We start from the raw sequence: 26,131 nt of genomic DNA on the forward strand, positions 1-26,131 counted from the left end.
CTGCATACCAGGCGAGGTAGTTTGAGTCCACTTAGACACCCGCTTCCCCCTTATGAGGACTTAAAAGCGACTGCTTGCGTGGAGCAACAAATCTAAGGGTGCTCGCCCTTTTCTCCGGCGGAGGCGGAACAGATCGATTGGACTCGAGTCTCGGCGGCGGCGCGACAGAAGAAGAGAAGTTGAGCGAGTGGAGAAGGAAGGTGGAGAGAGGCGGGAGGGGGGTAGCGGGGAATACAAGAAGAGAAGGAGCGGGCGGGAGGGAAGAAGGGAGGGAGGGAGAGGCAGAAAGGAGGAGGAGGGGTCCGCACAAGGGGATAGAGAGCTCGCCAGAGGCGACGGATAACGGCGACCATCCACAACTTGAAAAGGAACGTCGACGCGGCAGCAGCGAGCGGAGGAGGAGCTGCGTCGGATCAGGAGGTGTCCGCGTCTCCCATGGATATGATGTGTGAGTCGTCGGCGGATCCATCACCGTGCACCATCGCACATGAATATGAACCGCGTTTGGAGATTCGAGTCGTCCTATTACAAGTGCGATTGATGTCCCTTGTGTTCAGTTAATAGATTAGAAGTGACCATAATTAAATAATAATCGTCATTATTTGTAGTTCTCTATCAATCCGCTGCGATATGAAGGCCTCTCTATCCACGCTTGCGTTAGTCGTCGGAGTTACTTGGCTATACGTTGGCCGCACTGGTCAGTGCTGGTTGGTGAAGTGAGGAGTGGTGGGTGGAGAGCGTGGGGGGTTAGTGCAGTGGCACAAGACGTTAGCCGTAGCGGGGAATAGAATGGGTTCATACCGTGGTGCGCTAATCACTGCGCTGCCATTCCACCCGTCATTTCTACTGGCATGCAAGCAACGTCTCCTTCACGTATCTGTCACTCCACGTGAAATAATGGAAGCATATCTTACACAACCCATTGGCCTGCCCAATTATACATCTTCGATTAGCACGTTTGGCTACATACGGTGCAAACGAAGTTCAACATACATATATAAAATCCGATGCAGTTTGCTCTACTGTGGAACTGAACGAGCCTCGATTCACATCCAATGCTCGTCGCTTCACAATTTGAGCCTTCAGTAGACGAGCACATCTCTCTGCCTGACAAATCTGTGCTTCGTGTGCGTTCCTTGCAGACTCCGTGGGATACCGCTGCTCACACTACGCGGGGATGTTCCGACTGGACTGCCCGCCGGCGCACGACCCCCGCGCTCCTCCGTGCGGCGTGAGACTCGCTCCGCAGCCGTGGCTCACTCCTCTGCGAGACTCCAACCCCGTGTGCCTCGCCTCTCCGAGTGCCGCTCCCTGTGCCGCCGCCGCCGCCGCCGCCAGAAAATGCTCCGTGGACTTCCATAACCTGGCCCGGGATCTCGAGTCACGGCCCGCGTTAAGCGAGAGCGCAATGCAGGGACACATCGCCCCTGACACCTCGTCGGATGCTAACGGTCGCCTGCTGTGCTCGGCCGCGGTCGAAGGTCCCAGGTCCGCGCAGGGCGTCGCCCGGCCAAAGGCTCAGCGTGGCCTGCAGCGGGGCGAGCAAAGGGAGGAGCAGGCGTGGAAACGAGAGCGTAAGGTTGAGAAGGTTGAGAGGTCCTCTCCGAATGACGGCGCTCAATATTCTGAGAGACCGACGCACGCGGTGTGGATGAACAACATCAATAGCAGCAGCAGCAGCAGCATCGCAAGAGGTGAACGCTCGGAGAGGCGCACTCCTTCCAGCGCCGGTGAGCCAAATCCCCTGGACGCCTCGAGGGGCGATGTCTGTGAGACGCCCAAGAGCGTCGTGGGGGGCCAGCACAAGAGCGCCTTCTCGCCTCCAGCCAAGTCCCAGCACAGGCGCTCCACCAGCTCTCAGTTCATGGTCTCCGAGCTGCTAAAGACGACAACGGCGTCCGCTCACTTCGGCGCTCGCGGCATCGCCGCCACCGCCGCCGCCGCCGCCGCTCACAACGCGCCCACGTTCGTCTATGCGGACTGCAGGGCCTCCTGGTCCAAACCTCTGGCGCCCAGGCCCATCTTGAGGCCGTCTCCTCCGCTGCCCCTGCCTCCCGTGGCCGGCCCAGGCGGACTAGGGTTGCCTCCGCAGAACTGGTGCGCCAAGTGCAACGTGTCCTTTCGTCTCACGTCAGACCTGGTCTACCACATGCGCTCTCACCACCGCTGCGAACGCTCGGCCGAGCCGCTGTCGAAGAGGCGCCGCGAGGAGAGGTTACACTGCCAGGTGTGTGGGGAGAGCTTCCGGGAGAGGCACCACCTGTCCAGGCACATGATATCGCATAACTGACACCGCGTGACGGCCTCCGTGACGAGCATGGGACTCCGCAATTCCGCCGTCGGCCGCCGTCCCGCTTTCTCCTGGCTACACCCGCATACACTTCATTGCCGCGCTCGATTCGGAACTCCCCGAGTTAGTTTGCCTTGTCCGACTCTAAACCCCGCACGCCTGTCGCGACCCGTCCGCCGTCGCCTCGACGAGATTAAATCGACGACACTTTCTCCGCCGCACTCTGCTACGAGCTCCCAACGTCGCTTAGCCTAAGCCTGCCGTGAAATCCCGACCACGCTCCGCTTGCAGCGACTTTGGTTGGCAAGGCCGACGCACGGTGACGTTAATTAAGCACAATTAATGCGCAGTAATTTGGTGCCAATGTGCCTTTTGTGGTATATGTGTGACTTGTGCGATGTGTGTAATGGATTTTTACTGCAGAGAAAACAAATGTACTTTGATCTGTATTTTATGTTTAAAATAAAAAGGTTTAGAGATATTTTATGTATATATTTATAGTGATGTGTATGCAAATGCACACACACGTACAACTTAGGTTAACGTAAAACAGTAAAACTGGTCATGAGTAATAAACGAAAAAAACAATAAATAGCCCTACATTTTTGTTATCCAAATTAATTAATTCATTCGCAGCCCATTGTTTATCCACTGCTGAATGAAGGTCTCCCCAACGACGTGTCAGTCATGGACGGTTGTTTGACCACCATTTTTCACCGTGCTGATCACTTGCCACTGATGTTGTCCGTGGCCCCGAATTGAGCCCAGGTCACCGGATTATAGCACAGTGCGCTAACCACTGTGCCACCACTCCTTCCACCCACTATGAGCATTTCCTTTTGACTACTGTACTGTGTATATGTTTAACTGTAATGTACGACATTAGTTTTAGTCTTTTTATCAAGAAGTATTGTAAAATTACCAATGCATTTAAAACCGCTAAATATATTATTAATTTTTTTATGCATAAAGTATATTATTTTTAATATTATTAGCATTGCTGTGTCTAAATTAACAATACGATTTAGTGATGGTGCCATTGTATGTCTCGGAAAGAATGTTGAAATGGGAATAAACGATCAGCTGTCGTCTCTTTATTTGCTATGAATTATTTGTTATGCATTATCTGTTACGAATCATTTGCTCAACGTGCTTAAACACATTGTATATTGCTAATAAAACACGGAATAGTCCTCGCCTAACAAACCATCGGAGCTTGCATAGCCTCGTCATTTGTTGTTAAAGAAACAGTATTGGGAACGCCTGGGAATTCCCCAGGAAGAGCTCGAGTCTATCGCCAGGGCAAGGGAGGTCTGGACCGCCCGACTCAACACGCTGCCGCCGCGACCATCACCAGGACAAGCGCATCTTTAGATAAACGCGTGCAATTATTATATTGCCTATGAGCCGAGCCCGCTGTTGTCGCAGGTCAGGAGCTAAGCCGGTTTTGAGCCCGGTCATTCGGATACTCACACGGGTGACCACCAGTGCATGGCAGTGCAGGTGTGTGGTGCAGCGAGGACTATGAGATGCCAGGAGATGGCAGTCCAGCAAATGGATGCGATCCGTGGATAGATTTGGTCCACTCACTGGATTGAGTCTGTGGATTAAATAACAAGCAAAGCTTTTAGTGGGATTCCCTTGCACGAATAGTACTCTCCGGGTACTCGGGGTTTGTCCAACAACTTGGGGATGCCGCGGTGGCGAGATGTTAACTACTTCGCTCGGTATACAGGAGGTCATAAGTTCGATCCTAACCCTGACGCTGCATATTTGGAGTTTGCGTGTCTCTCTATCCCAGTGGTCACGTGGATTTTTCTCCGGGTCCTCCGATTTTCCCCTCCACATTTAGCAACATGCGTTTAGAGCATTTTGATGCTATATATATTTCCACGTGATAAGCCACTGCGTCGAGTTATCATTTGTGGCCAGGTCGCCTCTGAATAATTGTTAAATAGCTCAGTGGGCCTAACCGTATATTAGAAATCACCTGCGTCAAAATGATAAAATTGACGGACAACAGCAGGTCGGAGTGATTTTTGGGAAAAATGAACCAAATGAACATACTGACAGGGGTAAAGATTTAAAGTGTTTAATCATATGGATCAGAAACACGGACGCTGAGCAATTAATGTTGAACAAAAAGCTGAAAATGGATTGCGTAAAGATTTGCACGCTAACGAATTACACACCGAGAGAGCAAGGGGGGAGCACCAGTGCCGGATTATCCCGGGAGTAAAAGCATCTACAAATGCTACGGGCCCCGCACTTTCAAGGGCCCCGTGCTAAACGCTTTCAATTCCGGTTCAGTGATTCTGCACTTGCTCTATTACTATAGTACTATACCGCCTTCACCTTTTATGAACGACTGGGTGTTTAAGGTTAGCGATTTATCGAATTATCCGGCTGGATAGCAAATTTAAAAAATACAATAACTTTACTATGCAAGTTAAAATTTAGTGTTTTAATATTTGTGTTTTTTTTTATTTAGGTCCCATTCATAACATATGCTACAGGCCACCCGACTAGCTTAATCCGGCACTGGGGAGACCGTGCGAGCGAAGAGACATCGGCACACAACCGAGTGCCATCCCGCGGCGAGGGTTTTATTTTCATAATAAATATACAGGACACCTATGCGGTCACAATCACGTGCTATATGGTACACCGCGAGTATAATGCCGCCGCGTCTTCCGCCAAGTGCTTGAACTGTGCGCTACGAGCTCTCCGGAGCCCCCTCTGGAGGGGTTATTGGGCCGAGTCTTAACCCCACCTGCCGATCGACTTGGCGCGTTGAACCCGTTTGCACCGTTGGGTGGGACAGAGGCGGTGTGGGTGGGTGGGTGGCTGGGTTTAAGGAAAGTCACGACGCTGCTTCAACTACCGTGCCGGGGAGATCGAGTTGAATCGGTGACCTCTGGATCGCAAGTGCAGTGCGGTCGCGTACCGTATTCTCCGGATTATAAGACGCACTTTTTTTATCCCTACCCCCCCCCACTCCCCCATCCCTGGGTGTGCGTTTTATAATCTGGTGCATGTGTCTGTGTCTTTGTTGTGTTATGCATTTACTGTTGTAACGGTGAGCGTACTGCACTACGAACCCGGCGACCCGGGTTCTATTCCCGCGCACGGCCAACACCAGTGACAATTATCTGAATTAGTCCTGAGCCTCCCCTAGGTCAACTCAGCCTCAAATGAGTACCTGGTGCGGTGTGTAGTAAACATCGCCACTGGGGTGACAAAGGCGGCCCGGTGTGTTTCTGGCCACTCACCCCTCCCCCCCTCGTGTGCAGTGCCCATCTTCATAGGTATTATTTGCTAACATCACTTGCCCCAACAGTCTGTTAAACGCTATACAGGGGATCTTTGTCCGTGTTGGTTTGCTGTGTTCCGTGTGAATACATTTGTTTAACTCGATTGACACCAGGCACACGTTTCGGGTGCCTCTTACTTTCCGGACAATCTTACAATCTGGAGAATACGGTGATCCATGGCAGCATTCCTACGAACCCATAAATCTGACCCCATATCGAATCCCTAGACGTAAACCCCTATATATATCCCTGCATCAACCCGATAGTTAATCGCTGCATCTCATCCTACACCGCACGCACCTCTGTGTCTAGTCCTTAACACGTTACATCTGTAAACTGTGGTCCTCACCCAGTATCTCAAATCCTTGAATCTCACGGCAATATTTAATGCATTTATCCCCTATCCCACCCAGTGTATAGCCCCTGTATGTAATTCCTACACAATAACAGCAGATTATTCCTACACAATAAGTGATGCGGGGGTGCAAATCAAACTCAAACTATTGTATTACCAGGTAAAGGCTCGCCGAGCTGTGTAGATCTTTTTCAGAAGCGACCTGGCCACAAATGATGGCTCAACGATGTTGGCTCATCGATATGGAAATTTATAGCAGCCAAAAATACTCTTGAATCCACGCGACCACGGCGAGAACATGTCAACTCCAAATATACAGCAGCAGGCGTCAGGGTTGGGATCGAACGCGACAACCTCCCGTATACCGGGCGAGGTAGTTAACATCTCGCCACCGCAGCACCCCTGGGCCAGGTGATCTCTTTTCACTTGTTGCACCGGAGCCCACGCTAACCAACCACGCCACGCCACTGCATCCCACCCTAGCCTACAAGCTCAGGGGGGGGCGGGGGCGGTGCGGCGGTGGTAGCGGGGGGCGCTGCCGCCAGCCGGTGCCGCGCCAACTGCTTGGCCTTGAGCAGCGCGGCTTGGGGGGCCACGGGCACGTGGGGGGAGACGCCCGTGCGCTCCCAGCGCGCCAGCAGCGAGCGCTGGCCCGGCACGGCCAGGTAGAGGTGCGTGCCGTCCACGTGGTAGGTGTGCGGCGGCAGGCAGCCCACGCCCGTCGTCTCGCCGATGAGGAGCGCGCGGCCTAGACGCTTGAGCACGGCCGCGAACTCCTCGGCGGCGCCCAGGGTCTGCCGACTCGTGAGCACCAGCACGGGCTTGCGCGAGCCGTAGCGCTTGCCTGCGTGCGTGTGTGCGTGAACGTGTGCGTGCGCGTGTGTGTGCGTGCGTGCACGTGTGTGTGTGCGCGTGTGTGTGTGCGTGAACGTGTGTGTGTGCGTGCACATGTGTGTGTGCGTGCACGTGTGTGCGTGAACGTGTGCGTGCGTGTGTGTGTGCGTGCGTGCACGTGTGTGTGTGCGCGTGTGTGTGTGCGTGAACGTGTGTGCGTGCGTGCACGTGTGTGTGTGCGTGCACGTGTGTGCGTGAACGTGTGCGTGCGCGTGTGTGCGTGCGTGCACGTGTGTGTGTGCGCGTGTGTGCGTGCGTGCACGTGTGTGCGTGAACGTGTTTGTGTGCGTGAACGTGTGTGTGTGCGTGCACGTGTGTGTGTGCGTGCGTGCACGTATGCGCGGGAGCACAGTGGGGAGCGGTAGTGTAGCGGTTAGTGCGCCGCGCTACGAATCTGGCGACCCGACTTCGATTTCGGCTCATGGCCAATACCGGTGACAATTATCTGAACCGGTCCTGGGCCTCCCCTAGGTCGACTCAGCCTCAAATTAGTACCTGGAACGGTGTGTAAAAACATCGCCACTTCGGAGACAAAGGCGGCCGGGCGTGGTGTTGGCCACCCACCCCCTCGTGTGCCGTGCCGGCCTTCATAAGGGCTCGCTGACAGCACTTGCCCCAACAGTATGTTACAGGCTACAAGGGGGACCTTTGCCTTTGTGTGCGGGAGCACAGTGGCGAGGCACAGGTGGTGCATCTCGGCCACTCAACCCGACCGTCACAGGGGGCCTCAAGGAGGCACCTCGCCTCGCACAAATGCCGTAGTGATATCACTGCCACCGAGCGGTGAACGGTGGCTGCTGTTGCTGCTGCTGTGCGTTGTGGGCAGACGCGTGGATGAGTGTGGGCAAGTGGATGAGTAGGCAGGCAGATGTGTGGGCAAGGGGGGGTGTTGTGGGAAGGTGAGAGATGGGGCAGGCAGGTGTGTGGATTGGGTGGTCAGATAGATGGGTGGATAGGTGGGCAGGCAGACGGGTGGACGGGTGGAACAAGTGGACAGGCAGGTGGGTAGCTAGGTGGGTAGGCAGATGGGTGGATAGGTGGGTAGGTATACAGGTGGATAGGTGGGAAAGTTGGGAGGCAGGTGGGTGGGTATGTGGGTAGGCAGGTGGTTGGATAGACAAGCAGGCAGGAAGGTCAATGGGTGGGCATGAAGGTGGGTGGGTACGCAGATGGGCAGGTGGGTATTTTGGTGGGTAGGAGCAAGCAGGTGAGTGGGTAGGTGCGTTGGCAAGGTGAGTGTGGACAGGCGGGTAGATTGGTGGGCAGCATAAAATAAGTTCTGATGCCAACAATGATAATGGCAATAGCAATAACATCGACAATGGTGATGACAAAGATAATCAATACGAACAATCACAATAAAGAAACACATTACTGTAATGGAAATGCGTTCTGCTGAGAACGCATCATGGCAATCTCTATTCCACTTGTCCTGTTTTAATTGCTATTGGTCATATGGTAGTCGTAAGCTAAATTCGTGTATCGAGGGTCACACTTTATCTCAAGACGGATGCATCCGTTATAAACACAGAGGCAATTGATTATATACGGCAACAATTCAATATTCACACTTGTACCGATTTCAGAATCATGCATTGTGTGTGTGGATACCAAATAATAATTCCATCCAATAAAATTCCCACCGGATTCTCCCGTTGTACTGTCTCTTCCACGCTGTTTTATCGACGTGTGTATGCGCGCTGAACGTCTTTCGCACCGTACGCTAATCGGAGGTGCGGAGGGAAGAACAACCAACTAAACACACGCGCGCGCAAAAACATAGCAGTTCTGAATAAATGGATCTTTCAATCTGGATTATTTGAAAGTTCACTGCTCTGGTGGCTTCCTAACGTCGGAAGGAAGAGCGTTTCGAGACCGCCGCAGGAGCGCATCTGAAAGCGCGCGATGCCGTGAGCGTTGCACCTGCCTGGCTTCGCTGTGCTACGTGTCGTGCCTTGTTTACCGGGCAATCGCGCGATGGTCCACAGCTGTTGGGTGGTGTTGGACCGTCTCGTGTAGACGCTGTCGAGCAGAACCGGCTGATCCTCATCAAACAGGTAGGAGGCGAGTGTGGGGATGGAGGAGATGGGACCTCCTACATTGTACCTGCAGTGCAATATCATCATCATCATCATCGTCAAAATCATCATCATCGCTCTTTCCGGACTGAGCTCGGACTCAACGATGAATCGATTAACTTTGTAATCGATTGAGAGTTCAGCAGAGACAATATCGTTCTAGTTCTAGACGTAGCTATATTGAAGTGCGTGTGTGTGTGTGTGAAAACTGATAACCTTGGATAATCTAATAATATTCATAATGTTGGATTTGTATAATGTATCTTGCAGCTCTCGGTCAAGACACTGTTGGATGGAGCGGTCTTCATCCCGTGCTGCGTGGCTCACGAGGATTCTTTGACCACACTTCACCGCTGATGAACAGTGAACGCAAGCCAAATGCTGCAAGTGCTGATGGGAACGTGGTAAAGGAGGTGTCGCAAACGCCCCATGGAACGTTTTGGTTCACAAATGCCGGTTCCCCCACACACTCCACGCTTACCGAATTACCGACAATCGCTCTGACGAGTGCAGCCGTTGACGGATTCATGCGGTGAGGTTGTGGCAAACGTGGAAAGGCCGACAGTGGTGGAGCAAGCGACGCCACACCCTCAACCTCAATCGGAAACGAAGCCGAAGATTTCCAAGTCTGGATCTACTTGTTAATGTGGTGTCACAGCGCCACCTGGTGGTAGTAAGAATAATAACCTCTAATAGAAGATTAATGTCATCACAAACTCACTAGCTGTAGGAATAGGTTTTACCCTTTTAACTGGCACAAAAACTGACACCTTTTTTCAAGACATCATGTTTGCAATAACTACAACACAAGCAGTCAAAATGCAAACGCGCATGATGGTCTCTGTGGCTGAGCCACCAATCTCGCCTCTAGCGGGCTGTCTCACGGTCGGGCACCACCACCCCGGGCTTCTGTATTTATGACGAGACGTTAACTCCCTCGCCTGGTATGCAGGAGGTCGTGGGTTCGATCCCGATCCCTGACGATGCCTGATGGGTCATTGGAGTCTGCGTTCCTCTCTCTATCTCATTATCATCATCATCATCACGGTGGCTAGGAGATGTTAACTCCCTCGCCTGGTATACAGGAGGTCGTGGGTTCGATCCCGATCCCTGACGACGCCTGCTGCTGTATATTTGGAGTTTGCGTTCCTCTCTTTATCTCATTATCATCCTCATCATCACGGTGGCTAGGAGACGTTAACTCCCTCGCCTGGTATACAGGAGGTCGTGGGTTCGATCCCGATCGCTGACGACGCCTGCTGCTGCTGTATATTTGGAGTTTGCGTGTGTCTCTCCCCGTGGTCGCGTGGGTTTTTCTTCGGGGTCCTCCGGTTTCTTTCTTGCTCCTTCCACATTTAGAATTGACGCCACGCGTTTAGAGCCTTCGGCTCCGATCAAGTTTCCACACGATGACGACGCTAAGCCGCTACGTTGAGCCGCCATCCCTTGTGATAGCCACGATCGCTTATGGTGGTAAAAAAAACAACAACACCAAAAACAATAGTTTACTTCGTGGCGATTGTAGCGGGGAAAGTGTGGGTGGGAGGTATTGGGGGAGAGACCCGGCACCTTAAGTCTATGATGAGGATCTCGGTGTCGCAGATTTTCTTCCACACGTGCTCCACCAGCAGGTGGGCCACGTGCTCCAGCGCCTCCAAGTCGCTGAAGAGGTCGAAGCGAAGATAGCCGATGTTCCCCTCCAGCACGTCCGTGATGAACGAGAACTTGATGAGGTCCTCAAAGGACTCAGTTGGAGGCATCTGTGACAAAGACAAAGATTCCCCCCCCCCACCACCGCCACCACTCGGTATAGCCTCGAACAGACTGTTGGCGCAAGCGTTGTTCGAGAGCATCTATGAAGTGGGTTGCTCGCTAGCACCTTGCCCGGCCGCATTTCTCTCCCGTGCTGTGATGTTCACACATTGCATCGGGTACTCATTTGAGGTTGAGTCGACCTAAGGGAGGCCCAGGGACCGGTTCAGGTAATCGTCGCCGGTGTTGGCCGTGAGCGGGAATTGAACTCGGGTCGCCGGGTTCGTAGCGGGCTGAGAGTCCCCACTCTGTGACGCACACACACAGGAGCGAGTGCGACAGGCTGCACTTTGCGAGGAGCCTGCTCTGATTGAGAACGGTAAACTCGTCGCACAGGCCAAGGGGCCGTCCATAAATGACGTCACGTGATTTTGGCCGATTTTTGCCACCCCCCCCCACTCGTCACACGGCGTCACAAAAAGTCAGACCCCCTCAAATATGACGTCACAAAGCTCTGCCCCCCCCCCAAATATATAACGTGTTTTAAATCGCTTTAAACTATTGTCATTGTAGTGCGTATTTAATGTGGCACTGCACTCTGATGTTGTAGGAGGAAACATTTATCAAAAAGTCTATTTAAATAAGTAGAACGTGTTGTCTATATTTATTTAAAGTTGCGCATTTTGATGTGACGTAGCATATCTCAAACCCCCTCCCCCCTCGTCACACATCGTCACAAATGTCTGACCACCCCCCCCCCCAGGTGCGTGACGTCATTTATGGACGGCCCCCAAGAGCACCCATCGAACGTCGTGGCCCTTCACATTTTGATGTTGCCGCGTAAAAGTGTCACAAAGTGTCTCTCTGCTCAAATGAGCGTGGGCCAGCGATTGCTGTGGAGCTCTCACGCAGAGTGTCTGCTTTTATTGACCCTGGGCGGTTAAGAAGCGTGCAAATACGCTTGAACTAAGACTGATAGACAGGGAGAGGAGCACATGGGTTAGATAAAATACGCAGGATAAATACACAATGCTGAATGTTACGAACCTGTGCTCTTTAGGATCCTCAAGGATCAATATTAATTCATGAGGCTCAGAGAGTCAGATTTTGCCAAACATAGGATGCCGAACATTCTCAATAGTTAGTTGTGAATACTTGTAAATTCACTGCTAATTCTTAAACAATAATAGTGTCTTTGTGAGCCTGGAGCATTAACATTCAGAGCACGTTGTTTATGCCCAGTGCTCAGTATTAATCTTCAAGGCTCAATAAATTGAACTCTGATGACTCCTGGGTTTCAATGGAAAATAATGAGGTCCACACACCACCAGTGCCCAAACGCTGCAGAGGCACCATGAGCCAGCCTGATACACAGAACACTGTGTACGAGTCACACAGAGTGGGTATTTATTTATTTCTACTGGCTTTAGTCGCACACTTGGTGGGAGGCAAGCGACTAAGTTCGGTGATGATGGGAATCTTAATTGCAGGTCTTCAGCAAATGCGTAACTTTCGGCTGAGCCTGCCCTGTGAATATAATGACCAAATCGGCCTCAGGTCCGACGGACTTGATCGCGTTTAAATGCGCGTGCGCACGACGTTCACCTGCATGGGCACGATGCCCGGCATCCTGTCCGTGGCATGCTCGGGCACGCACACCGCCTTGAGGTGGCGGTCCCCCGTGATGAGCTGCAGGTGCACGGTCAGCTTGAAGGCGAGCTCCTCCTCGGACCTCAGGGCTCCGTACTCCCCGGCCTCGAGCAGCGCCGCCAGCTTGCTCGGCACGCCGAGCGCGGCCTCCGCCCTCGAGTAACCGTCGGCCACTAGCTTCCCCACCGTGCGCAGGATGGACGGGGCGTCAGCGCGCAACGCCACCATGCGCAGGGCCGACTGCAGCGCTTCGGACGCCTTGGTCTGCACGTGCGGCTCCACGCCCGCGACGCTCCACGTGCGGCCCCCCGAAGGGCTCACGCCGGCCTGGTTGGGGATGAAGACGTAGAGGCGGCTGTCCCCGATGCGGTAGGTGCCCGTGGACAGCGAGCCGCCCGCCGTGGGCTCGCCGATCACCGTGGCCCGCTTGAGGTCGCTCATGACCCTCGTGAGGATCTCGCCGGCCGAACCGGTCATGTGGCTCGTGAGGATGTAGACGTCCTTGCTGGCGCCGTAGCGCTGGCCCAGCACCCGCGGGACCGTGAAGACCTGGGTGCTGCTCCTGCTGGGCCGGTCGAAGACCGTGTAGAGGTGGCGCGGAGGCGACGCGTCGAAGAAGTACGAGCAGAGGATCGGAATGGACGTCGAGTAGCCGCCCATGTTGTAGCGCACGTCGATGACGAGCGAGCGCGTGCTGGAGATCTTGTTCCACACCTTCTCCACCAGCTGAGGCCCCACGTGCTTCAGCACCTCGGCGTCGGTCATCATGTCGAAGCGCAGGTAGCCCACGTTGTTGGCGAGGATGTCCACCTTGAAGACGGTGTCGATGAGCACGCTGAGCTCCTCGGGAGACGGCACGCTCGGCATCTTGTCCTCGTCCATGCGCTCGATCTGCAGGTCGCTGTAGAACGCGTGCAGGCGGTGGTCGCCCCAGATCTCGTGCAGATCCGAGGTGAGCTGCGAGGCGAGCGCTTCGTAGTCGACCACCGAGCGGTACCAACCCTCGCGATACTTGAGGAGGATCTCGGCCGTGGCGTTCTCGCCGTCGCTCAACATCGCGTAGTAGCCCTCCACGAGCGCGCCGGCCAACTCGAGCAGCGACGCCATTTTCGCGTGGAATTCTATGATTTCCTTGGCCGCGTCCAGCGCGTTCTCGGCCAGCACGATGGCGTCCGGCACGACGCCGCCACCCAGCCAGTACTCGTCGTTGTTGTCGATGAAGTTGACGATGGGCACGGTCATGTAGAGGCCCGTGTCCGAGAGGCGGAACGCCAGGCTGTGTGCCAGCCTGCCCGACGTGATCTCGCCCACTATGGTCGCCCTGTTGAGCGACTGCATGAGGTAGGTGAACTCCTCGGCCGCGGTGGCCGTGTGCTGACTCGTGAGGAGGTAGACGCCCTTCTTGGAGCCGTACAGCTGCGACGTGAGGTTCGACACCGTGTGGAACTCGGCGGTGACGTTGCGCAGCCTGTCGTACACCGTGTAGAAGTGCACGGGCGGCGACGCGTCCTGGAAGTAGCTGAGCACGATGGGGATGGCGGTGGAGGAACCCCCGAGGTTGTAGCGGAGGTCTATGATCACATCGTCCGTGGGATGGATGCGCTCCCACACCTTGGAGACCAGCTGCTTCCTGAGCTTCATCACGGCCGACGCGTCCCCGAACTCGTCGAAGCGGAGGTAACCGATGTTCCCTTCCAGCACCTCCACCTTGAACGCGCTGTCCACGATGGCCTCCAGCATCTGCTCGTCGTCCGGCAGCGGCGCGGGTGGGCCCGGGGGGATCGGCTGCGCCAGCGGAGGCCACTCGGGCTCGCGGTTGCTCACGACGAGACGCGGATCCTCGGCCACCGACTGCAGGTCCTGGGTGAGCTTCGACGTCAGGTCCTCCACGGACACCACGGAGCCGTACTCGGACCACGAGAGGTGGTCTGCTATGGCCGAGGCGCGCTCCACGAACGTGTAGGAGCTGAGCAGGAGTTCGCCCGCGGCCTCGACGGCCTTGCGGGCCACGCCGCGAGCGTTCAGGATCTCCAGGGCCTTGTCGAGGGCCCGCTCGGAGGGCGCGCTCACGCACGGGAAGACGCCCGTCAGCTCCCAGCTGCGGCCCGTCAGCGGGCTCTGGGACCTCGCCGTGGGAACGGTGACGAAGAATCGAGAGTCGCCCAGGCGGAAGCGCTCCACCTCGAGGGACCCTCCGGCCGTCTGCTCGCCGATCACGGTGGCCCGGTGGAGGTGTTTGAGCACGTAGGCCACGTTCTCGGCGACTCCCTCGGTGTTCGCGCTCACGAGCACGAACACGTCCTTGTGCTTGGCGAAGCGGGCCCCCTGCAGGTCCGGCAGGGACCAGATCTCCTTGCTCTCGTTCGTGGGCCGGTAGTAGACCGTGTCCAGGTGCACCACGGGCCTGGGCTCGCAGAAGCAGGACACCAGGTAGGGCAGGCCCGTGATGTCGCCGTGCGAGTTGTATCTGAGGTCCAGCACGAAGGTGTCCGTGTCCACCAGCCGGTTCCAAATCCTCTGGACGATAACGGGGCCCAGCTTCTTGATGGTCGCCTCGCTTATGATCTCGTCGGCTCTCAGGTAGCCCACATTCCCGTCCAGCACCGCGAAGCTCGTCTTCTGCGGGATGGTGGCCAGCAGCTCCTCGAAGGTGGTGGGGCGGTGCTGCTCACCAGCGTCCCATCCCTCCGCGTCACCCTCCTCCCGGTCGCCGTCGTCGTCCACGTCTGGCACGTAGCTCACCGCGATCCTGGGGTCATTGAGGGCCGCCTGGATCCCCTCGGTGAGCGCCGACGCGGCGCTCTCGGGGTCGGAGACGCCGAGGAGTTCCCCGTTGTCCACCGCTCGCTGTATGGCTTCGTCCATGCCCACCAGGTTCTCGGGGATGCAGTAGTTGTCCAGCAGCACCTTGGCTAGGTGCAGCACCACGGCGGTGTCGAACTTATACGGCGCTTGGCTGGGGCACGTGGCAAGCGGCAGCAGCAACAGCAGCAGAAGGCGCGTGGAGAACGCGGTGCGCTGCTCACGCGAGCCAGCCATGGTGGTGGCTGCTGGTGGTGGTGGTGGCCTCTGTCAAAGGCAGCGGCCGTGGTGTCGGAGCAAAGTGCCCGGGAATTATCAAGGACGTGATCCTCTTTGAGTGGCTTTCAGCAGATTAATCCGTGGGATTTGACGTGCTTCGAGTTCGGAGCGGGAGTGGGTGGGTGGTGGGGTTGGAGGACGGGTTGCGGGATAGTTGAAGCTCCTCTTCAAGTCGCCGCCAGATGGGTCTTGCTACCGACAACACTTGGTTCACGCGCGGGGCTGTGGTGGTGGTGGTGGTGACGGTGATGATGGACACGAGGAGTTGGCAGCGAATATCCACACCCAAACCCCACGGGGCTGCGCGATTTTGGCTGCTTCCGTGGACTGTCCAATCCCGCCCGCATACTGCCCCGATGACTGTCCGCGTACAGCTCGCCTCGCCTAGCTGACAGTTCTTGAGAGGAAGCGCCTCGCACGTGGCCGCGAAACGTCGGACATCATACGGCAGCCTACGCAGCGTGCCCGCTGTTGTATGGTCTCGTGAGCTAAGCTCAGGTGAGCCTAGTTAGTACTTGGATGGTGGTAGAGTGCACGGGAGTAGCGGGTGTTGTAGGCTTGTTGTAAAGTGCAGCCACCGATTCTCGACTCGGAGCTTGTGTGTGTTGCCTCTCTCGTGGGGAGCGGCGGTGCAGCGGTTAGCGCGATGCGCTACGAACCCTGGCACCCGAGTTCGATTCCCGCACACGGCCACTAACACCAGTGACGATTATCTGATACCGTGCCTGGGCCTCCCCCTAGGTCGACTCAGCCTCAAACGAGTAACCTGGTGCAGTGTACGAAACATCGGCACAAAGGGAGACAAAGGCGGCCGGGCGTGGTGCTGGCCACCCGTCTTGTGCCTTCATATGCGCAACTCGCGAGCAGGCACTCGCCCCAACAGTCTGTTACAGGCTATAACGGGTGAACCTTTTTATCTGTGTGTTACCTCCGTGGTTACTCGCGGCGTTACTCCGCAGTGGAACTCTCGCGAACGCGAATCTCTTACAACGGTGTGCGTCTTGGGACTCGGTCACGTAGTCGCTTTTTCCCCACACGTGCCATTAATATTCATTCTACACCCTGTGTTGTTCGTGTGGAATGCGTGTGAGCACGTTGCTGTCCGTGATAAATAGTCGTAGCGGGTGTCCTTCCCGGTGTTAAAGTTTCACTTGGGAATTCTACTCGGGTGGGGGGTGAAATTTTTTATTTCATATTTTCCGGAGCGTAGCACCGGACAGCTCTCGCTGAAATCAAGCCTCGGGGTTGCCGACTCTTCCCGATTAGATTCCAAACGAAGCCGTTGCGCACAGTACGACGTGAAACAAATGCGTATTAATAGGCAACTTAAGTAACTCTACATTTGAAGCTTTCGTGACTGCAAGGGTTTCATACTCTTTGGTTCTATTCGGTAAAGTCACGTAGGTAAAACAGATTAAAATACATTGAAGTAAAATGAAAGAAACAATTAAAACACGACGTTTCGGAGGCAAAGCAAGCTTCCGTCTTCAGGTGGGACCAGTCACAGTAAAAAATCGCTGCACCAAGTGGTGAGGTTCTGGGAACCTCGAGTTTAAATACGGGTTGAGGTGGGGGGGGGATGTAGGGGACTTTAGTGGAGTGCGGAGCTGAGTTAATCCGTATTTTGTTGTGTAGATGGGTCATTGTGTGTGTGCAATATAAACGGGAAAAATAGAAGAAAATTAAAGAAGATAGTCTAGCATGTGCTGTACGGTGGGCAGTAGAAAAAAAGGGAAATAGAAAAGTTCGGGAAAAAAAAGATATGTTTAATAACATTGAGTAGGCGCGCATTTTGATCAACTCAAAAGTCATTACACTGGGCGCCTTGTACACGGCACTGCGGTGTATAGCCACGACAATACCGTGCAGCACTCAGCGGATCAAGTTGACGAGAGCACCGCCTACCGGAGGCGATTGGGGTTAAGTCTTTTTTCCAAGGTCACGTTCAACCACATAGCCGCGGATGCTGGTGCGAATTAAGCAACTTCGAGTGGAATAATTTGTCAACGGTTTTGGCGAACCTCCCAAATCCACACGAATTGCATGTAATTGCCAGTGCATATTATTATTAGCCCTGCATATCATCATCATGAGCCATGGCCAATCCACTGCTGGATGAATGCATCCCTAAGCCGCTGCCACCACTCGTGATCCTGCGATGGGATGAATTCACTTAGCATCTACACCACGAGCTGGGTTCATCGCTCCATCTCCGTGGAAGTCGTGTTCTCTGCTTTGGCTGCCACTCCGTAATTAGGGGCCGTCCATAAATGACGTCACGCACTCGGGGGGGGGGGGGTCAGACATTTGTGACAAGGGGGGGGCGGTTTGAGAAATGTGACGTCACATCAAAATGCGCAAATTAAAATAAATATAGACAGCACGTTCTTCTTAATTAAATAGACTTTTTAATAAATGTTTTCTCCTACAACATCAGAGTGCAGCGCCACATTAAATACGCACTACAATGACAATAGTTTAAAGCGATTTGAAGCATGTTTTTTTTGGGGGGGGCAGAGCTTTGTGACGTAATATTTGAGGGGGGGGGTCTGACTTTTTGTGACGCCGTGTGACGATGGGGGGGGGGGGATTAAAAAATCGTCCACAATCGCGTGACGTCATTTATGGACGGCCCCTTAGCCTTGATCACAGGCGTCGGGATCTCGACCCCGATCTCGACCCCGACGCCTGCTGTGTATGTGGAGTCTGCACGTCTCTCTCCGGGCCTCCCGGTTTCTTCCTCCAAGTTCAGAATCAACATTGCGCTTAGAGTATTTGACTGCTGTCATTGTCAACACGATAAGCAACTTCCGTCGAGCCATCGTTTGTGGCAGTGTCCCTTCTGAAAAGAGCCTCATAGCTCAGTGCGTCTTACCCGGTCAAATAAGAAGTTGAGTTATCCCTTCGATACTTTTTGGTTTTTCTTCTTTGGTTCTTTCGGTAAAGTCACTTAGAATGAGAACAAAATAATACATTAATAAAATAATAACACAATAAAATTCTCACGACGTTTCGGCCACAACACAAGTGGCCTTCTTCAGGTAAAAGGGACATACCTGTCGGGACGACAGAGCTTGTGGCCGAAACGTCGTGGGAATTTTATTGTGTTATTTTATTAATTTATTAATTTATTCTCATTCTACGTGACTTTACCGAAAGAACCAAAGAAGATGAATCCTTGCAGTCACGAAAGCTTTAAATCGATACTTTTTGGTTCTTTCGGTAAAGTCACGTAGGTAGGAATAAAATAAAAACAAATCACGACGCTCCCCCCACCCCTCTCCCTCTCTCCCCCTCCCCCCTCTCTTACCTATATAACCTCTTGCCACGGCATCTCTCTGTCACTTCAGCAAAACATTTGTTCTTGCTGTGGTCTTCCCACCTGATGATGATTTTCTTGTGTTGCAATCGAAACGTCGTCATTTGTTTTATTTCTATCTACGTGACTTTACCGAAAGAAGCAAAGAGTGTGGATTCCTGCAGTCACGAAAGCTACAAATCAAGATTGTCCCTTCTAGCGAGGTGTCCTGCTCAAGCATGATTACTTTTACTTGACAGTCAATCTGCCGTCTCTTGCCAGCGGATGCTATTTCATCCACGTGCTCTGCTTCTCGTCTCTCTCTGTAATCCCAAGCATGCTTTTATATTGCGAAACTATCCGATTTTGTATCGTTATTTCCTTTGCCTTTTCACATTTTTCTGAGTCATTTTTTAGGATGCAATTTAACGGGTAGCCGTCTTCACAGATTGCATTTCCGCTGTAACGTCAGCACATCATAGCTATTAGCTAGCTGCATATTTTTAAAACACGTCACAGGGTATCTAATAATGTTTCACATCCCATCTTACAACCAATTGTGTATTTATGGAAATACTTTAGAACCGCTTAGAAACAAAAGCACAATACGTTTATTACACGTTATTAATTATATAGTGGATGTCTTGTACGGCGAGCTGGCATCGGGCACGCGGGCCACTGGTCGCCCGGTCCTGCGCTTCAAAGATGTCTGTGAACGGGACACGAAGAGCCGCGACATCAACCCAAATGATTGGGAGAAAACTGCCGGCGACCGACTCAGCTGGCAGCAGGCTGTAAAAACAGGCCTCAGGAGAGGCGAGGAGAAAAGACACACACCGCTTGGCAGACCAAGAGGGAGCGACGTAAAGAAAAAGCAACAAACGCCTCTGGAGCTGCCACCGCATTCACCAGCAACTGCCGTGGCAAGGATTGTCACTCAAGGATTGGCCTACTAAGTCATTCTAGGCGCTGAAAAACCTACAGCTGACCTCGTAAGGCGCAAAAAAAAATTGTCTCTCGAGACACACAGGCCTAAGCGATTAATTATACTCCGGTTCTTTCGGTAAAGTCACGTAGGTAGAAAAATAATAGATCGCGACGTTTCGATCGCAGCACAATCAATCGTCATCAGGTGGGACAACCACAGCAAGAAAAAAAAACTGCTGAAGTGGTTGTCCCACCTGATGACGATTGCTTGTGTTGCGATCTAAATGTCGTGATCTATTATTTTTATACCCACGTGACTTTACCGAAAGAACCAAAGAAGTATGGATTCCTGCAGTCACGAAAGCTTCAAATCACGTTATTAATTACTTAGCCTCCAGGGCAAACATACGGTTGCGCATTGAATGAACAGGAGTGTTTTCTGGTCAGGCTTGCTTCTCCAAGTATTGGGCAACGCTTCGTTCAAGTTGTCTGGTTTTCAATCGGGTTAGTCCCGACCAGAACGACAACTTTGTGCTAAAGTCTCGTTCACACTGGACAATCTTCACGGACAGTTATAGTGGCTCTCCGATTGTTCTAGTTGTCATTGTAACTTGCTGACCCGCCCATACCGGACATCTGTGAAAAAGAGCTTCACAGCTCATCGGATTCCTCGTGCAGTCTTTAAGTAAAGAGTTTGACGCTGGTCGACTGACAGAGGGGCATGCACGCGTCTAAATTGGAAAGAGCGTCACGATGCATCACACCAACTCGGATGACGGCATGGTTGGAACGCTGCACTTTAAATACTTCACAGAAGAAGGAAATAATTGCACCTCACGGTACAGTACACGAGATTATAAACTGCCTCAGAGGAGTGCACATTTCGGCACGCAATATCCCTGTGCGCGCGGACGAGGCTGCCGCTAATGAACGTGTTCACTTTGGGGCCGTCCATAAATGACGTCATTTGTGACGAGATGGGGGGGGGGTTGAGAAATGTGACGTCACATCAAAATGCGCAACTTTAAATAAATAAAGACAACACGTTCTACTTAATTAAATAGACTGTTTAAAAAATGTTTTCTCCTACAACATCAGAGTGCAGCGGCACGTTAAATAAGCACTACATTGACAATAGTTTAAAGCGATTTGAAGCGTGTTTTATATATATATTTTTTAGGGGAGGGGGGGCAGAGCTTTGTGACGTCATATTTGAGGGGGGGTCTGACTTTTCGTGACGCCGTGTGACGAGGGGGGGGGGTCAAAAATCGTCCAAAATCGCGTGACGTCATTTATGGACGGTCCCTTACGGGTGTTCGGTTCCACTCATTTCCGGCATCGTCTGGATGAAGAGCTACTCCGGACAGGTAAGACGCACCCCGAACTTGTGCCCGGTACCAAATAAATGTAGCCCGTATGCAACTCTGCAGTGCCGGATTATCCCGGTAGCAAAAGTAGCTGCATATGTAGTAGCTACACGTGTAGTAGCTACACGTGTAGTAGCTACACGTGTAGTAGCTACACGTGTAGTAGCTACACGTGTAGTAGCTACACGTGTAGTAGCTACACGTGTAGTAGCTACACGTGTAGTAGCTACACGTGTAGTAGCTACACGTGTAGTAGCTACACGTGTAGTAGCTACACGTGTAGTAGCTACACGTGTAGTAGCTACACGTGTAGTAGCTACACGTGTAGTAGCTACACGTGTAGTAGCTACACGTGTAGTAGCTACACGTGTAGTAGCTACGGGCCCCGCACTTTCAAGGGCCCCGCGCTAAACGCTTTCAAGATATCGATTCCGGTTCAGTGATTCTGCACTTGCTCTATTACTATAGTACTATACCGCCTTCAACTTTTATGAACGACCGGGTGTTTAAGGTTAGCGATTTGTTGTATTATATGGCAGTATAGCAAATGAAAAAAACACAATTACTTTACTATGCAAGAAAAAATTGTATTTAAAATTTTTATTTAGGGCCCCTTTATAACATCATATGCTACAGGCCCCGCACGAGCTTAATCCGGCACTGCAACTCTAGTCTTACACATCCCTCCCTGCCCCCTAAACTCTTGTTTTGAATGACAGGGGGAAAGTGCGTCATGTAATCTAGACGAGAACACGGTAATTATCAATTTCCTTTAGCTCACGACACGTGCATAGATTCTCGCCTGTCTGTTATGGACTCGTCTATCTTGGATGGGATGGCTTCATATGACTCCTCCAGCCACTAGAGGCCGCGAGCCTTCACCAGTGCTCGACACGCATTTGAATCGAATAGCAACCCTGAATTAGAGCAATTGAAATAATCGTTTCACCGCTAGCGACGACGCAATGCGCACCCAGTGGGGGTGCTGGTGTCAGTCACCGTAACAAAGAGAAGGGTTGGCCTCGTTTGAACCCAGCAGATGTGTAGCCTCAGAAGAAGCGTTGGGTCTGGTGACTCCGAAAGCACCGAGATTCTGCATAGTGACTCATTGCTCCACGTTTCTCCGGCTGTACAGTGCCGCACGACCCTGAGGTGGAATTGCAACAAGGACAATACGCAGCAACATATATTACGTTTTCAATGAAAACACAGTCTGTTCACCTATAACGCGTGTTTTCTGAACGAGAATTGGATATAACGCGAGAACAGACCGCACACCATAATACACGCGCACATTGCATCGTGCAAAACGGTACCTGCTCGACAGGCTCCGTACCGGGCCATGAAGCCAACCTCCACAGCTGGGGCCCGATGTGGTCGGCTAGCAGACGCGCGTGTCAACAGCGTCGTCGAGTGACCCCTGTGACCTTGACTTCGACGGCGGTCTCGGGGAACCTTCCGTTCACAACTGCCGATGACGCGTACGTCGGAAGGCTCGGCGGGACCGGCGCAGTGGGTGATGAGTGAACGAAAGTTGCCGGTAGCGGTGGATTGCGCACCGAGCTGCCGACGCGATCGTCTGAGTTCCATTCGCAGCCACGGCCAACACAAGTGGCCAAGTGGTATCCGAACTGGTCCCGGGCTGGGCACCAGCCTCTTCACCAAACCCGCTGGGACCATCGTTGGGGAAGTATACTTAAACGAGCTCATGACCGAAAGGCGTTCATCCAGCTATGGATTGATACACGGCTGTACAGTATTGTTTTAAAATTATTTTGTAGTTGAACCATAGTGTTGCCCCGAGGGCAACTCAGCCTTAAATGAGTAGCTGGCGCAGCAATGCACCAACATCAGACCTAGAAAGACAAGCACGGCCAGACGCAGTATTTGTCCATCCTCCCATTCTGATTCAGTGTTAGCCTTAATAGATGCTCACAAATAGAACATTTGAATACCGGCTAAATGGAGTTCTTTAAACACGCATCTGTATACGTAAACTTCTGCAATTTCCATCGGATGAAATTGCAGAGCGCTGCTATAGCGTGGCAGTGGTGGTTAAAATTGGACCTGCTAAGTATTAAGCCAATATGCCTTCATTATCTTGGCCTTAACACGATCTCACCCTTAGCCCAGGTCCTTATCTGAGAGCGATATTAAAGGAGCCAGCGCTAAGCCAGTCAGCCTATCATTTGCTCGGGTCCCCGCGATGTTTAAAATGGAAAAAGAATTGAATATCATCCTCTGCAGGTCCTCCGGAGGACTCACACACACGCTGGAGAGGTCCGATCTGTTAGCTAATCTGCATCGATAAGCCGCGTCTGTCGTCAGAAAGTCAACGTTACACGAGACGATATGCCATTACAAAGTACAGCAGCTATGCATATTATTACTATTATTGCAGTTTAGATTTTCTTTCATGTTCCAATTATATTTATAAACGAGAAGGCCAAGAGAAGCAGGGAGGGGTGGACGCATTCTTGGTATTGAGAGACAGGAAGAGGAAGACACGGATTATAGAAAATACGCCAGCGAAAGACATCATATTGACTGCTAAAATTAGTAAGTGGGCTTGGGCACGACACGTCGCTAGAAGGGACACACCCGGTAGGATGTTCACCATGGAGGTGATGGTGAATTCGGCTCGTGTGCTGGGTCTATATGGATTGGTACATCGGCGTGACCTTGATGAGGATGCGACATTCTACGTTATTCATGCTGACATGCACCTTCCCCCTGACTCTGCACGGACACAAGAGGGCCTTGTGTCGTGTTCTATGCTTCTATTGGAAGCTCTTTCAGTGCTCTACCTAGTGGCCAATACATGCATCTACAGAATATAATACAGTGAAAACAATGGATGTTACGCAAACTCCATTGTTGAGCAGAATTACATTTTCGGACCGTCCTCAAAATAATGTATTGCCATGATATCATCCAAATTATTTTTTTTAAGCAAGTGGGCTTGGGCAGGACGTATCGCTTTTGTGTATGAATGACTACGGTCAACAATAATAACGGAGTGGCAGCCAAATAAACTCGCGGCCGATAAGGCAGTCACCGCGGAGATGGAGCGTAAACTGAGCTCGTGAGCAGGTGCTGGGTCGAGTGTTGCATTGCGAGATCGTGAGCGGTGGCGGTGGCTTTGGGATGACTTTATCCAGCAGTAGAATAATCGCGGCTGATGTTGAGCAGTTTTTCACACGCGCACAAACATTGCATCAGGTGCTCATGAACAACTGAAATGGCCCACGACAGGTTGACATGCCAATCAGCAAAAGGTATTGTCAAGGTTGTGCATATCCAGGAATTTAATCTCACTTGCCAGGATCGTATCGCAGCACACTAAACACTAAACAAAGATGCCCCGTGTAGCTTTTAACAGACTGTTGGGGCAAGTGCTGTTAGCGAGCACCAATGAAGGCCGGAACGGCAACGAGGGGGTGGGTGGCCAGCACCATGCCCGGCCGCCTTTGTCTCCCCAGTTCTGATGTTTACACACCACACAAAGGCAACGACTCCCCATATAGCCGTTAACAGACTGTTGGGGCATGTGCTGTTAGCGAGCACCTATTAAGGCCGTCAAAGACACACGAAGGGGCGGGTGGCCAGCACCACGCCCGACCGCCTTTGTCTCCCGAGAGGTAATGTTTACACACCGCACCACGTACAGACACACACGCACACGTTCATACCCAGTAGGTTTCGACCACGAAATGAACTTCTGCTGACAAGTCACCACTTGTTTTCCACCACGTGCATAAAGTATGCACGTGCAATGTGAATTGGCACGTATATGCGCATTATCAATCCGGCGTGACAGCCGGTGTGTATCTGGCCAATGCTAACTTTATCACAGGAGGGTTATGCACTCGCTCGCACGTTCCAGCCAGCGTGGCAGCGTTGAAGGGTGAATAATACAAGACATCGGGACGCTATCACCAGCACTATACACACGCTGTACACACCGATGCGACGCCTGTGTTTCTATGCGTCACCCACCCCCTCGTGTGCCGTGCCGGCCGTCATAGGTGCTCGCCAACAGCACCTGCCCCAAACAGTCTGTTACAGACTACGCGAGGGATCTTTGTCTTTGGTGCTGGCCACCCACCCTCTCGTGTGCCGTGCTAGCCTTGAAAGGTGCTACTCGCTAACATCAAACGTATGCGAAGGCTACACGGGGTGTCCTTTGTCTTTGTGGACTTCAAATGTGGGGAGCTATAGCGGGACGGTTAAGCGCACTGCCGCAACCGCGAATCACGACGGACTTAATCGTCGAACGGGGCACTTGGAGGATCGTTAGGTGCCGAGTGCGGCGTGTATCGCCGGCGCGCGTCGATACCCACGCAAGTCGCAGTGGGAAGATAACCCCCCTGTGCCGCTTGCTGAGCAGTTCAGCTGCGGCTTGTTTGCTTTTGATACAATCGCTCTACCCCCCAGGATAGCAATGCAATAACGTTGCGGTCGCAGTGGAGAAATCCATGGGTGTTCCCATATGGAGTTCCCGTTTTTTTTAAATCTACATGTATAGAAATTGTGGGCGTAAGAAACAACTAAAAAAATTATGGGGGGGGGAGGGTTAGAACACGATTTAAAATCCTGGCCAGGGGTCAAGTCGGACCAATGTGAGTGCCACTTTTGTGGGGTGTCAAGAGCGATTGTCTTATGGAGAGACTGGTCCCAACTATTGGAATGTTGAATGTTCACCACTGACTTAGGGCTTCCAAAAGACACCCCCAACACTCACAAAACCACAGTGACTTTGAATCAAGAATAACAACCGCACCGTTAGAATAACAGTAATAATATTAATATTGTATCTGTTATTTATTTAGGAAAGCCTCATCGAGTGTCAAGACTCTTATTAGGGACAAGCTGACATTTTGGGGTGCCCTAGGCTAAAAATAAACATGCACTCTGATACGTTTTGTTAAACTATAGAATAGAATATGTATCGAATTATTATCATTACTACATTATTACATTCTTTTTCACGAGAGTTCTGCATTGGGGATGATTGGCCAATTCACATCTTCACTGCCGGAGGAAACCGGAGCAGGCCAGAGAAAACTGGAGAAAACTGGAGCAGGCCAGAGAAAGCCGGAGAAAACTGGAAGAAACCGGAGCA

General features: G+C 52.4%; 2 protein-coding genes across 3 annotated transcripts; one reads left to right on the top strand and one right to left on the bottom strand.

The window, feature by feature from the left end:
• Positions 1 to 251: 251 nt before the first annotated feature.
• Positions 252 to 3,387, top strand: LOC116950957 (uncharacterized). Of its 2 annotated transcripts, none has more exons than XM_032969169.2 (2): positions 252 to 448; positions 1,143 to 3,387. In XM_032969169.2, the coding sequence occupies exons 1-2, from the start codon at positions 436 to 438 to the stop codon at positions 2,288 to 2,290; spliced, it is 1,161 nt and encodes a 386-aa protein (XP_032825060.2). In that variant the 5' UTR covers positions 252 to 435; the 3' UTR covers positions 2,291 to 3,387. The 2 variants fall into 2 exon arrangements, with proteins under 2 accessions (XP_032825060.2, XP_032825061.2); XM_032969170.2 differs by lacking the exon at positions 252 to 448 and adding an exon at positions 455 to 697.
• A 979-nt stretch (positions 3,388 to 4,366) lies between these two features.
• Positions 4,367 to 17,676, bottom strand: RBP3 (retinol binding protein 3). Its single transcript, XM_032969098.2, has 4 exons — positions 12,289 to 17,676; positions 10,501 to 10,691; positions 8,817 to 8,959; positions 4,367 to 6,803 (listed from the first exon to the last, which is right to left on the bottom strand). Exons 1-4 carry the CDS (start codon positions 15,370 to 15,372, stop codon positions 6,439 to 6,441), a joined length of 3,783 nt encoding a protein of 1,260 aa, XP_032824989.2. The 5' UTR covers positions 15,373 to 17,676; the 3' UTR covers positions 4,367 to 6,438.
• Between the last annotated feature and the right edge of the window lie 8,455 nt (positions 17,677 to 26,131).

Source organism: Petromyzon marinus, chromosome 41 (assembly GCF_048934315.1).
Source record: "Petromyzon marinus isolate PM22_M1 ecotype Great Lakes invasive population chromosome 41, UKy_Petmar_22M1.pri1.0, whole genome shotgun sequence".
Lineage (NCBI taxonomy): Eukaryota > Metazoa > Chordata > Hyperoartia > Petromyzontiformes > Petromyzontidae > Petromyzon > Petromyzon marinus.

What these genes read in the sequence shown, in the direction of transcription:
- RBP3 (XM_032969098.2), bottom strand. Translation starts at nt 15,372, where the DNA reads ATGGCTGGCTCGCGTGAGCAGCGCACCGCGTTCTCCACGCGCCTTCTG. An exon ending in CGGGCATCGTGCCCATGCAG is followed by an intron (nt 10,692 to 12,288) that starts GTGAACGTCGTG and finishes TCTTTGTCACAG; the next exon opens with ATGCCTCCAACTGAGTCCTT. An exon ending in GACCATCGCGCGATTGCCCG is followed by an intron (nt 6,804 to 8,816) that starts GTAAACAAGGCA and finishes ACACGCACGCAG; the next exon opens with GCAAGCGCTACGGCTCGCGC.
- LOC116950957 (XM_032969170.2), top strand. Translation starts at nt 631, where the DNA reads ATGAAGGCCTCTCTATCCACGCTTGCGTTAGTCGTCGGAGTTACTTGG. An exon ending in GCTATACGTTGGCCGCACTG is followed by an intron (nt 698 to 1,142) that starts GTCAGTGCTGGT and finishes CGTTCCTTGCAG; the next exon opens with ACTCCGTGGGATACCGCTGC.